At 39.8% G+C, this 14,489-nt stretch overlaps 1 protein-coding gene across 2 annotated transcripts; it reads right to left on the minus strand.

Moving 5' to 3' along the window:
• Positions 1-358: 358 nt before the first annotated feature.
• Positions 359-6,159, minus strand: LOC123111229 (2-isopropylmalate synthase A). Of its 2 annotated transcripts, XM_044531974.1 has the most exons (12): positions 5,336-6,157; positions 4,424-4,637; positions 4,259-4,339; positions 4,035-4,124; positions 3,858-3,944; positions 3,447-3,547; positions 2,766-2,799; positions 2,592-2,666; positions 2,157-2,240; positions 1,943-2,077; positions 879-1,018; positions 359-796 (listed from the first exon to the last, which is right to left on the minus strand). In XM_044531974.1, exons 1-12 carry the CDS (start codon positions 6,034-6,036, stop codon positions 655-657), a joined length of 1,884 nt encoding a protein of 627 aa, XP_044387909.1. In that variant the 5' UTR covers positions 6,037-6,157; the 3' UTR covers positions 359-654. The 2 variants fall into 2 exon arrangements, with proteins under 2 accessions (XP_044387909.1, XP_044387910.1); XM_044531975.1 differs by lacking the exon at positions 2,592-2,666 and having other exon boundaries at positions 5,336-6,159.
• Positions 6,160-14,489: the final 8,330 nt, after the last annotated feature.

Consider the following 14,489-nt stretch of genomic DNA (forward strand, 5'->3'; position numbering starts at 1 on the left):
GTTTCTTCTTTGAGCACTTATCTCTCCCCCCGTAACCTTGTGGACCTTCCAAAGGGCCATGTTGATTTTCCACGGGGTTTTTGTTTTGCCCACAATATTCTGCCCGGGGCGTCTTCTCCATGGAAATACCTTCCCTCACATCCAAACAAGGCCTCCGTTTCGAAAATATATATATATATACAAACAAGGCCTCAAAGAAGATACTACGACCTTTCGGTGAATTGGAACTGCTACTCGGCAGTCACATTGGCTCCTTTAAACAAAGCCAGCCTGTGACCTAAGTTGGTATTATGTCAAACAGATGAATAATTATTGATTTTGGGAGTAACGGTTTTAAATAGTAGAAAATCATGCACTATTGTGTTGTAAAATTGCTTCATTATTCAAGCAAAAGTTGCAATTCACTAATGAGAACAAAATATCCTTCAGATGCACACCAGCTGGAAAACCCATCCCCTTACACCGCCAAACAGCTCTTTACTAACATGTACTCCCTCTGTACCGAAATACATGTCGCTGGAGTAGCTGAACTTCAGCTGCTCCAGCGACATGTATTTCGGTACAGAGGGAGTAATACCAGATTTTAAACACTTTGCCAGGGATTTTACATTGCTCCGGGGATGAAATAACCGAAAAGAAATGTAATGTAAACGCTCATTCTGTGGTCTGAACACTTATGGTTTCAGGTGCTTCGCTGCTGGCTTTTACAGCACCAACATAACTGGACATCTTATTCAGGGCACTGAGGTAAGCTCGGACACTGGATACGACAACATCCATGGCTGCGCCGCTCCCACTGCATAAAGATAAATTTGTGAGGGAGGGAAGGGGGGGATGCACAAGTAATTCAGGGGTCGGGGGGTGGGGTAAGACTATACCTGAAGGATCGATTGGAGTTACTAGTCAAAGCAGGTTTATCGGCGCTGACATCTCCAGCAATGACTACTCGAGTGGTTGCAATTGCATCAATGCCTTCTGTGACTGAAGTCATGCTATATTCTCTAAGAACAGTTGGAATCTGCATATGGTAAGGTAATTAAAGTCATATCCCCTATTTTAAGCAAACAATAATCTGTAAAACAAAGGGACAGGGCACATTAGATCGAACCCTAATTCTGTGCAGAACATTTCTCCAAATTGGTAGGGCCATGTTATGCTCGTGGAATTCAGTGTATTATTTCTGGGCAATTTGCCCCAGCTAGGAAGGAGTATGACTTTGGTGGTGAATTAGAAGATGGAGTAAGTGAAAGAAGAATGCTCGTTTACACATGTAAGATGATTACATCATTTTGGATACACCAGTTTTTTTCGCAGTTAGCATGAATACCAAAAGTAAACCCATTATTTGTAAGGTGCGAAAACTCTCAAGGCAAAGAAAGATGGTCTTTAAAAATTTCTTTTACTGATGACACCTTTCAATAACATAAACATCACAGCATTAAAATGGACCTACAGTTACCACAAACTGATACTTCGTTCTTTCTCAAGCTACCAACCAAAATATGTACCAGTCAAGAAGCTAGCTATCGGTGTTGTAAAAAACAAAAGAAGATGCTAGTGACCATTATCATAATCATTACGATGGTTCTAAGTTACAAGAATATATATAGGTAATCTTATTTACAAATTACTCTCTCCGTCCCATAATATAAGAGCGTTTTTGACACTACCGTAGTGTCGAAAAGACTCTTATATTATGGGACGGAGGGAGTAGTGTTTATGCATTCTATTGAAAGTAGTTTTGAGAATGGGACATTGCTCGCTAATAATTGTCTTCCGATGCAATGAATTTAAATATCGTAAAATGGTAATAAGCTACATTATGAACATAAAAAGGTTTTCTTTATCGTACTGGAAGTACTCTTGACATATCTAAAAATAATACAGTAGAAGAAATAATGTAGTCTTTACTACAAGAAAGATGAAAATAGCAACAGCTAACCTGTATTATTTGGTCAACAGCCTTGTATGCTGCATCAACTGGGCCAGTTCCAACAGAACATCCTATCTTTTCCTCTCCGTCTATAGTTATCAATTTGACAGTTGCTGTAGATAAACCAAGTGTTCCACATGTTGCCTGCAGAGGTGACACACAACCGTAAGGTAATAGTTCAACTTCATTTACGAAAAAGGAGTCCACTGAGGCTCAATTATACCTGTACATCACCAAGGGACCAAATAACCTTAGGCTGAAATATCTCATCAGACAATAAAGCTTCTATGTCTTCATCAGTTACACGCTACAAAAAAAGAAAGTTTGTACATATTAGAGAGAAACGATGCATTGAGAAAGCAAGCTCCTAATGAGTTATACGTAGTAGATAGAAAAAAAATAACGTAAGGCTTCCATGAAAACATGCAAAGGGAATGCTTTATAAAAATTAAAACAAGTACTCCCTCTGTTCCAAACTAGATGACCCAACTTTATATTAAGTTTGTACTAAAGTTAGTACAAAGTTGATTCATCTATTTTGGAACGGAGGGAGTAGGTATCAATCAACGCCATGATGTCGCCGTGCTTTACTTTTTAGACAGAGAAGAATAAAATGTATATCACTGAACATAAAACAAGTACTCCAGAAAATTATCACCTTCTTTTTCTCTGCAACCTCTTTGTAGCGTTTAAAGAAATCCTCAAATTCTTTGTCATTGATTTCATATCCAAGCTACATATTTGTACATCAAGGATGCAATTTGGTAACAAAAAATGAAAGACAAATATGTTGCATTAACTAGAAAATACAACCAAATTAACCAAGAAATACCTCCACTAGTTTGGTTCTGACGGCATGCCTTCCACTGAAACAAAAGACCACAAATTGCAATTAAGGTTCAGAATCTTAAATTTGACCTAAACTATCATTGAATGTTTATCAAAATGTATTTGAGCAGGATTGCCATATTAAATTAAGCTAGTTTAGAAGCTAACAGATGACATATAAATTGGCTTATGCTTTTCTAGAAGAGTAAATATGATAAATAGTATGCTATATAAATAAATAAAACATGTAAGTATAGGTTTCCTGCATATCAAATGATTTAGGTTGAGCTTCAAGAATGTAGCAATGAACATGCGAGTCCCCTACCTAGGAAGGATAGGCTGAATGTTCCTTATATTATAATAAAGAGTAGGTGAATCAACGTACTAATTAAAAAAAATTAGCAGAATTTCCTCTTTGGAATAGAAATTGGCTATTTCTACATAGGGAAGTCAGTCATAGCATAAAAGTACAAGTAAATAATTTAGCTCGTCAGTTGTCACCCCAGAAGAGTGTACATAACACCCTTCTAAATTATCAATTGTACTTGTGGTCTACCCATACACCCCAGAAGAGTGATACGCCATATCATGATAGTAGAAAGCTCAAGAGAGAGAAGAAAAATATATATATACATATAGGAATTATGTAGAATGGCTACGGGGCCAAGATACATTTCCATGGTACCTGAGCTTCCCAAGAACAATACCAAACTCATTTGCACGTGTTAAACCAATGTCATCAGGCGATATTATCTCATAAGTTCCTTTAAATTTAAGCATCCCATCCTGCACCCACCAAAAAAAATTAAACAGTTAACAAGGAAACAGTAAAAATATTTGAATACCATCATCTGTGAATCAACGTATATCGTTAAGTGGCACATGGTAACCACGAAAAGACAGCAAAGACAAATGCTTACATGCTATGAAAGCGAAAACTACTCATTACTACTCCCTCCGTAAAGAATTATAAGAGCGTTTAGATCACTAGAGTAGTGATCTAAATGCTCTTATATTTCTTTACAGAGGGAGTACTAAAACCCCAATTGAGAACTTGCATGGTAATACAAACAAAAGAGACTGCAAATCTGGTTACCTGATGAATTCCACTTTCATGAGCAAAGGCATTGGCACCAACAATAGCTTTATGCGGCTGTACATGAAGTCCACTGTGCTCTTGTACCTAAAACAATTATAGAATTTGCATAAGCTCAAATTGCCTGGGAAAAATAAGTACAAAGAACAAAGAAAATAAGACAAGAGACATCAATACCATTTTGCTTGTCATGGTAATATGTTGTGAATTAATTCCAGTGTATAATCCACCTAAGAGTTCTCGTCGACACTTGATTGCCATGACAACCTGAAAAGGGGTCAGAATATTAGAAATGTGACAAGTAGTAATGCCTTACCCGGCGACACGTCTTTTCACTACCCAATAAGGGGAACTTGTAAATAATGCACGCGGACAATATAAATATAGCATTATGAGCTCACCTCCTCCAAGGAAGCATTTCCGGCTCTTTCACCGATACCATTGATAGTCACCTCTAATTGTCGTGCCCCTGCATAAGCACCCTAAAGGTAAGTCGAATTAGTAACATGATTAGATCAATGATAACATTATAACAAACAATCAAGTAAATACGAAAAAGGAATTACCGCTAACGTGTTGGCACTTGCAAGACCAAGATCATTTTGGCAATGAGTAGATATAATTGCATTTTCAATTCCAGGAGTGTTTGCTTTTATGTCAGCAATTAATTTCCCGAATTCATGAGGGAGAGTGTACCCAACAGTGTCTGGGATGTTGAGAGTTGTCGCTCCAGCTTTTATTACTTCCTCTAGGATATGATACAGGAACTCTCGATTTGACCTGAATGACAAAGTGAAGCCTATCATTCCACAGCCTTATAAGAATTGGCTTAACAAGAATTGGCCAAGCTAAAATAATTCAAATACGCATGTTGTGCAAGCTTAAGTTCAACACGACCACAAAATTTGGGTAGCCACCAGCTACCACCTGTTTCTAATTTGCCAACAACCTTTTTTAGGATTAACACATCATTAGTCACCTTTTTCCGAGATATACTTCTACTTTCCGAGCCATGGTAACCTTTGTACTCCCTCCGTCCGAAAATACTTGTCATCAAAATGGATAAAAAGGGATGCATCTAGAATTAAAATATGTCCAGATGCATCTCCTTCTATTCATTTTGATGACAAGTATTTCCGGACGGATACTCCCTCCGTTCCAAAATAGATGACCCAACTTTGTATTAAAGTTGGTATAAATTTGGGTCATCTATTTTGGAACGGAGGGAGTAGTAAGCATGAACAAAATTTGCTTCAACCTCAACTCTGCTTCACTAAAATTTGGCCTCTTTGATTCATCATTATAGATAGGTATAGTTGATTTGTGACAACACAGCATGTGAAATAGCATTTTGAAATCAGATTTCTCTAGATACAAAATTGCTGGACCTATTTTACAGCCATAACTAGAAAACTGGGCCTGCAGAAAAAACAAATTTGTATTTATATATTTTTTAATGAGAAAATTTTGAATTGTACCTGCCGGCGTCCTCGGGGCTGAACTCGACATCGGGGCATCCGAGACTGCGCGCATAAGCCACCATCTCCCTTGCGATGGCCACCACCTGGTCGGGTGTCTTCCGCAGCTTGTGCTGCATGTGGATCTCGCTGGTAGCGATGAAGGTATGGATGCGCGGCTTCCGTGCGTGGCGCACGGCCTCCCAGGCGGCGTCGATGTCCCTCTTGTTGCACCGCGAGAGGCCGCAGATGACGGGCACATGGCCATCCTCCCCGACGGGTGTGTTCCCCACCTCGATGGCGATGGATCGCACGGCATCAAGGTCGTCCGGCGAGGACGCCGGGAAGCCCGCCTCTATGATGTCGACGCCGAGGCGGGCGAGCTGGCGCGCGACGACGAGCTTCTCCGCGCTGGTCATGGTGGCCCCCGGGGATTGCTCCCCGTCGCGGAGCGTGGTGTCGAAGATGCGAACATAGTTGGGGTCATCGATTCGGTCCGGGACGTACTCCGGCCGCCGCGGCGCCGCCAGGCACGCGCGGACGGGGCGGAGGACGGCGGAGCGGGAGGCCCTAGGGTTCGCAGCGACGGCGGCGAGGCCATGGGAGAAGCGGCGGGGCTTGGCGGCGGGGAGGGCGGAGAGGGCAGCGCGCCTGGCGATGGCGTTGGAAGGGGCGGGGTTTAGGGAGGAGCAGCAGTAGGGTTTAGCAGAGGAGGCCGCCATGGTCGGCGGCGGGGGTTTAGGGGGGAAGCGGTGGAGATGCGGCGGTGTGGCGGCTGAGCTGGAGCCCGGAACCTGGATGACTATGCGAATGCGATGCAACAGGACTACAGGAGGTGTCAACCGGAGGAGGTTTTATGCTTATCCCGGCTGTGTATGATTCAGCTTTCGTAGCGGGCACGAACACGATCTGTGCGTGGTCCGCACTTGCCACTTGTGGTTTACTTCAACAACTTTGTCACTCCCAAACACTACTCCAATTTTGTCCCAAGTTCAGTTGAAATATGGCCAACGTTCTACCGTGAACTATACCGAGAGGAAAAAGGACGATTGCTGAGGCTTGACGTGGCTTGCACTGAAACCGGCCGCTTGACAGAGCATGTGATACATAGCGCATAGCGCATGGCGGTGCTAGAGAGGAAAAGATAGAGGGGTGACGGTAGATGATGTAAATTATATAAAAATGGGTGTTTCATAATTTACATCATCAAAAGTGTTTTTTACCTCTTTAAAAAGGTCTCAACTCAAACAAATGATGAATATTTGATGATGTAAAAATACAACTCTAATAGATGATGCAAATATGAAAAATATAAAACCGGCCGATGGTCGCGCGCTGTACAGACCCACTGTACAACCGCACATTTTATAATAAAAATATCTCGAATTAAAACTTAAAATTTGCATCTATCCATAGTATCAAATTATTACATAATTCAACAAACCCACAACACCAAATGCAACACAAATATAACAAAGTTCTTGCACAATACAAAATAATGAAACTAGACGGTTCTTTTGTCGTGTCATTTCCAACACTCCTCCATCAAATCTTTCTGAAGTTCATCGTGTGTATCGGAATCTTGAATTTTATTGTACAAAGCGGCAGTGCCCTTCTGCTCGGTGCTATGTCCAAGCAAACTAGCACAACTACTTCTCTGCTGGAAGGTCTGCTTCACGAAATTGCTAATATGGATGAACAAATTTTTGGACATTCTGAACCGGCGACGAAAGAACCTCTCTGAAAAAAAGAGCGGTGTACCAAAATAGTTGCGCATTAACCTCTCATGCGCCTCAACCCGTTCTTTCCGGCTGAAATCACGGCCAAACACGGGACCGCCATGCTTCGGCTTCTTCCTCTTGTGCATCGTCACTAGAATAGCAATGTCCTCTTCTTCGGTCAAATCAAATTCCTCATCCTATGAGGAATCATCCACGAAAGAGGAGTCGCACGAGGTCACCTACAATGCAGAAATCACCGTCAAACTACATCTTCATGCCCGATAAAAAAACGTCCAAGTTTGCATGATTTTTTACCTTGGGGGAATTTTCTCAAACACATTACAGGCAAGGTGGAAGCAATCAGCCGGCGGCAGGGCGGAGCGTGGGCGGCGGCTACAGACTGCAGATGGTAGGTGGGCAGCGGCTGCAGACGGCCTCTGGACGGCCGCGTGGCTGCCGGAGGACTCCGCTCGCGGCGACACGCCGGTGGAGGTGGGCGGGCGGGCGGAAGTGAAATGAAGGGTGGTTGGGTGTTGCATCTCCAAGTGTTGTATTTTAAATCACTTGGAGGAGGGGATGTATTTTTTTACATCCATCGTTTTGTTGGACCAACATGCTTAGGCCTCTAAGATGTAAAAGGTAGTTATTTATACATCTACATCATCCATTGGAGATGCTCTTATGGTTGTATGGTTAGGAGGGCAGTGGTATCTCTAGCCCGTCTGTGTCCAAGTCCTAGGTTTGAGATCGATGCTCATATTTTTTTTGGATTTATTTCAGACCCTTCAGTGATGTGGTGACTTCATCAATCTCAATATGATGTGTCGCTGATACGTCTTCAACATATCTATAATTTTTTATTGTTCCATGCTGTTATATTATCATTTTTGAATGTTTTATAATCATTTTATAATCATTTTATATCATCTTTTGGTACTAACCTATTGACTTAGTGCCAAGTGCCACCTGTTGTTTTTTGCATATTTTTTTATATCGCAGAAAATCAATACCAAACGGAGTCCAAACGCGGCGAAACTTTTTGTGGATTTTTTGGACCAGATGACATCCAGTGGTCAGAAGAAGCACCTGGGGGGTGCTCCGAAGGGAGCACAACCCACCAGGGCGTCCAAGGGCACGCCTAGAGGCCCGGGCGCGCCCTGGTGGGTTGTGCTCGGTTGCATCCCGAACCGCCTATTTATTCTATAAATACCCCAATATCCCAGAAATCCTAGGGGAGTCGACAAAAATCAATTCCAGCCGCCGCAAGTTTCAGAACCACCAGATCCAATCTATACACCAACACGGAGGGGTTCATCATGTCCATTGATGCCTCTCTGATGATGCGTGAGTAGTTCTTTGTAGACCTGCGGGTCCGTAGTTAGTAGCTAGATGGCTTCCTCTCTCTCTTTTTTGATTCTCAATACAATGGTCTCTTGGAGATTCATATGATGTAACTTTTTTGCTGTGTGTTTGTTGGGATCCGATGAATTTTGAGTTTATGATCCGATCTATCTTTTTATCCTTGAAAGTTATTTGAGTCTTCTTTGATCTCTTATATTCATGATTGATTATAGCCTCGTATTTCTTCTTTGATATTTGGGTTTTCTTTGGCCAACTTGATCTGTTTATATTGCAATGCGAAGAGGTGCTTTGTGATGGGTTCGATCTTACGGTGCTTGATCCCAGTGACAGAAGGGGAACCGATATGTGTGTATCGTTGCTATTAAGGATAACAAGATGGGGTCTATTTCTACATAAATAGATCCTGTGTACATCATGTCATCGTTCTTATTGCATTACTCCGTTTCTCCATGAACTTAATACACTAGATGTATGCTGGATAGCGGTCGATGTGTGGAGTAATAGTAGTAGATACAGGCAGGAGTTGGTCTACTAATCTTGGATGTGATGCCTATATAATGATCATTGCCTGGATATTGTCATGATTATTTGAAGTTTTATCAATTGCCCAATAATAATTCGTTTACCCACCTTTTGCTATTTTTCTCGAGAGAAGCCACTAGTGAAATCTACAGCCCCCGGGTCTCTTATTTATTATATTTGCCTTTGCGATCTATTGTATTTGCTTTTATTTTCAGATCTATTAAACCAAAAATACAAAAATACCTTGCTACAATTTATTTTATCTCGCGTTCCCGCGAGATCTATCTATCAAATTATTACAACTTTCTCACGTCTGTTTGCCAATTTCTAGTGTTGTTGCCCGAAAGGGATTGACAACCCCTTTAACACGTCGGGTTGCGAGTATTTGTTATTCGTGTGTATGTGCCGTTCATTAGTGTTGCGTGATTCTCCTATTGGTTCGATAACCTTGGTCTCATCACTGAGAAAAATACCTACTGTCGTTGTGCTGCATCATCCCTTCCTCTTTGGGGAAATACCGACGTAGTCTAGCAGACATCAAAAGGAATTTCTGGTGCCATTGCCGGGGAGACATCATTAACATCTACCAGGTTCCTAATTACAAATCTCATCTCCTCGCAATTTACATTATTTGCCATTTGCCTCTCGTTTTCCTCTCACCCACTTCACAAAAAATTGTCGTTTTATTCGCCCTCTTTTTCGTTCGATATTTTCTTACCGGATCTGTTTTTGCGTGTGTTCTTGTTTGCGTAGTCATGATGCCTCAAAGAAAATATTATGATGTTCCTTACCCCAATATTTTGCTTGAAACTGAGAAAAGTACTAAGGAATATATGACTACACAATTTGAGCACAATAAATATTTTACCGAAGAACTTAAGGAGAACTCTGTTGTGCTAGATGCTATAACAAAACAACTTGATGATATTAGTAGAGAAGTTTGCAATATCCAATCTAAGTATGCTTTTGCTGAAAGTTTGCTAGGAAAAATATTCGATGCTCAAGCTACCCTAGTAAATCAAATGGCCGCTAAACCAATCTCGTTAGAAGATAAAAATGATAAAGATCTTAAAATGATTGGTGTTTCCTCTATTGATTCCTTGTTTAGTAAAATTAAGATTGATAAAAAATGGACTGAAGAAGAGTCAACTTTAGTTAGAAGGCGTCTCCATAATTCAGAGGGTGAAAATCTTGTTGAGAAAATTGATAATAGTGGGTTTGAAGAGGTCAAAACTTTAACTAGTGATGTGCCCACTCTTTTGGATTACAAAGACTTTAATTATGATAGTTTCTCTTTGATTGATTGTATTTCTTTGTTGCAGTCCATGATAAATTCACCCCATGCCTACGAACAAAATGAAGCTTTTACTAAACATATTGTTGATGCTATGATGAAAGCTTTAGAAGAAAAGTTGGAATTAGAAGTTTCAATTCCTAGAAAATTACATGATGAGTGGGAACCTACTATCAAAGTCAAGATTAAAAATTATGAGAGTTTTGCTTTATGTGACATGGGTGCTAGTGTTTCTACAATTCCAAAATCTTTATGTGATGTGCTTGGTCTTACCGATATTGAAGAGTGTTCTTTAAATTTGCACTTGGCGGATTCTACTATTAAAAAGCCTATGGAAAGATTTAATGATGTTCTTATTCTTGGAAATAGGAATTATGTGCCCATAGATTTTATTGTTCTTGATATTGATTGCAATCCGTCTTGTCTGATTATTCTTGTTAGACCGTTTTTACGTACTATTGGTGCCGTGATTGATATGAAAGAAGGTAATATTAAATTTTAATTTCCACTAAGGAAGGGTACGAAACACTTTCCTAGAACAAGAATTAGGCTGCCATATGAATCAATCATGAGGGCATCTTATGGATCTAGAAACAAAGATGACAATACATAGATCCTTACTTTATGCCTAGCTAGGGGCGTGAAACAATAGCGCTTGTTGGGAGGCAACACAATGAATAAAAATTATTTTTCCTTTTTGCTTTCTGTTCTTGAGTGTTTGCACAATTATGCTACTGTTATTATTGTGCTTTTTTTGTTTTAATTAGTGTTTGTGCCAAGCAAAGCCTTTAGGATCTTCTTGGGTGATAGTTGTTTTGATCTTGCTGAAAAACAGAAACTTTTGCGTCCAGAGTTACAGTTTTTAAAAATCACAAAAGCAAAATTCTAAATTTCTTACAGTAGATTGATATACAAATTTCTCAGGTTTTCCTAAATTTTCAGAATTTTTGGAGTTACAGAGGTATTTGAGATATTCAGATTGCTACGGACTATTCTGTTTTTGACAGATTCTGTTTTCTTTGTGTTGTGTGCTTGTTTTGATGGTTCTATTGTTTTCTTTGAAGAGTTTTTGCCATAGAAAAGTTGGAATACAGTAGATATAATGCAAGAATAAAATATGAATATGCTGCAATGGTACTTATAGTAGTGATTTGCTTTCTTATACTAACGGATCTCACGAAGGTTTTGTTGAGTTTTCTGTGATTGAAGTTTTCAAGTTTTGGGTGATGTTACGATGGATGAAGGAATAAGGAGTAAGAAGAGTCTAAGATTGGGGATGCCCATGGCATCTCAAGCTATTATCCAAAGAGAAGCAAGCAACTAATCTTGGGGATGCCCGAGTGGCATCCCCTCTTTCTTCTAACAACCATCGATATTTTACTCCAAGCTATATTTTTATTCGTCACATACTATGAGTTTTGCTTGGAGCGTCTTGTATGATATGAGTCTTTGCTTGTTTTTCTTTTTATTTTAAGTCTTGAATCCTTGGTGGAAACACCTATTTGAGAGAGCCAAAATTATGCCATGGCTTGTTAGAATTGCTCTATATGCTTCACTTAAATCCTTATGAGCTATGGAATTGCTCTAGTGCTTCACATATATCTTTTCTAGCACGGTGTGCTCTAGTATTTTTGAAGAAATGCTCTCTTGTTTCACTTAGATTTATTTGAGAGTTAGTAAAATTTTCAAGAGATTCTCTCTTGCTTCACTTAAACTAATTTGAAAGAAAGAAATATTATGCTCATGATCTTCACTTATATTTATTTGAGCTTATCAAAAGCAACACATGAAAATTAGTCCCAAAGTGATAGATATCCAAGAAGGATATAATAAAAACTTTCATGAAGATCATCGGACAAAATAAACTTGATTCCTTGTGATAGTTTTGAGATATGATGATGTGATATATGAGTCATGTTGATGAGTAATTATGCTTTAGTAAGAATATTGGTGTTAAGGTTTGTGATTCCCTACGCAAGCACGAAAGTCAATAGTTATGCAATGAAATTACATCCTACTTTTGGTGCATTATTCGGTGTTAATTATGCTCAATGCTCGCATATGAGATTATTCGTTTCTTGGTTGGTCGCTTCTCAATCTTTTGCTAGCCTTCATTTTGCACTAAGTATGATCACTACTTGTGCATCCAAAATCCTTTAAACCAGTTTTGCCACATGAGTCCACCATACCTACCTATATGAGGTATTCTTTTGCCGTTCTAAGCAAATTTGTATGTGCCATCTCTAGTTTTCAAAATAAACTTCTCTTTTGTGTGCTCGTACCGCTCATGAACTGGTAGGGGGATGGCTAATATATTTCCATGCTAGATATGTTATTCTCACGATGAGTGTTATTTCCATGCTACATATTTTCACTTGTCATTGCACAAGAGTAAGGCAAAGGCATTAGGGATTCCCACACCCGAAATGAAAAATGAATTACTTTATGTTGTCAAATAATAAATTCCTTGAAAAGTGTTGGTATGGAAGGCACCCGTGGATACGGCTAGCCATAGAAAGTGAAAGTATGTTTGAAAAAGGAACAAACTTTAATTTCTGTTTGGGAACCGCCTATGATATATCTAGCATGGAAAGTATTGGGAACTACTCGATCGTTCTCATTGACAGGAAAAGCATGCCTCCCAAAATGTTTTTATCTCTACGTTTTTCGCTTTGAGCTCTGGCACCTCTATAAATCCCTACTTCCCTCCACAAAGGGCCTTTCTTTTACTTTATGCAATTTTTATTTTTAAATTTGAGTATCCATCTTCTTTTATAAAGCACCAACTAAGGGGCACTATGATCGTACTTGAGCATTGGGTGTAGCTAATATGCAAGTGTGTTTCATGAATGGATCAATGATTGAGCATGATGGGCTAGGGATAGCTTATTGTAGCATTGATATTTTGAAAGACATGGTTGCTTATTGATATGCTTAAGTATTTAAGTCTCATGTTAAAACTAGACTATTGCTTTGAACCATATAAAAGTCCAAATGTCCATGCTACAAAGAAAACAATATGAGATGAGCATGTTAGGCAGCATTTCACATCAAAAATTCTGTTTTTATCATTTACCTACTCGAGGACGAGGAATTAAGTTTGGGGATGCTGATACGTCTCCAACGTATCTATAATTTTTTATTGTTCCATGTTGTTATATTATAATTCTTGAATGTTTTATGATCATTTTATAGTAATTTTATATCATTTTTTGGTACTAACCTATTGACATAGTGCCAAGTGCCAGTTGTTGTTTTTTGCATGTTTTTTACATCGCAGGAAATCAATACCAAACGGAGTCCAAATGCAGCGAAACTTTTTGTGGATTTTTTTTTGGACCAGAAGACATCCAGTGGGCCGAAGAAGCACCTGGGGGCTGCTTCGAGGGGACCACAACCCATCAGGGCGCGCCTGGAGGAGTTGTGCCCACCTCGGTTGTCTCCCGAACCACCTCTTTATACTCTATAAATACCCAAATATTCCAGAAACCCTAGGGGAGTCGATGAAAATCAATTCCAGCCGCCGCAAGTTCTAGAACCACCAGATCCAATCAAGACACCATCACAGAGGGGTTCATCATGTCCATTGGTGCCTCTCCGATGATGCGCGAGTAGTTCTTTGTAGACCTACGGGTCCGTAGTTAGTAGCTAGATGGCTTCCTCTCTCTCTATTGATTGTCAATACAATGGTCTCTTGGAGATCCATTATGATGTAACTCTCTTTGCAATGTGTTTGTTGGGATCCGATGAACTTTGAGTTTATGATCAGATCTATCTTTTTATCCATGAAAGTTATTTGAGTGTTCTTTGATCTCTTATATGCATGATTGATTATAGCCTCGTATTTCTTCTTCAATATTTGGGTCTTGTTTGACCAACTTGATCTATTTATCTTGCAATGGGAAGAGGTGCTTTGTGATGGGTTCGATCTTACGGTGCTTGATCCTAGTGACAGAAGGGGAACCAACATGTATGTATCGTCTATTTCTACATAAATAGATCTTGTCTACATCATGTCATCGTTCTTATTGCATTAATCCATTTCTCCATGAACTTAATACACTAGATGCATGCTAGATAGCGGACGATGTGTGGAGTAATAGTAGTAGATGCAGGCAGGAGTTGGTCTACTAATCTTGGACGTGATGCCTATATAATGATCATTGCCTGGATATCGTCATCATTATTTGAAGTTTTATCAATTGCCCAGCGGTTATTCATTTACCCACCGTTTGCTATTTTTCTTGAGAGAAGCCACTAGTGAAATCTACGGCCC

Source organism: Triticum aestivum, chromosome 5B (assembly GCF_018294505.1).
Source record: "Triticum aestivum cultivar Chinese Spring chromosome 5B, IWGSC CS RefSeq v2.1, whole genome shotgun sequence".
Taxonomy (NCBI): Eukaryota; Viridiplantae; Streptophyta; class Magnoliopsida; order Poales; family Poaceae; genus Triticum; species Triticum aestivum.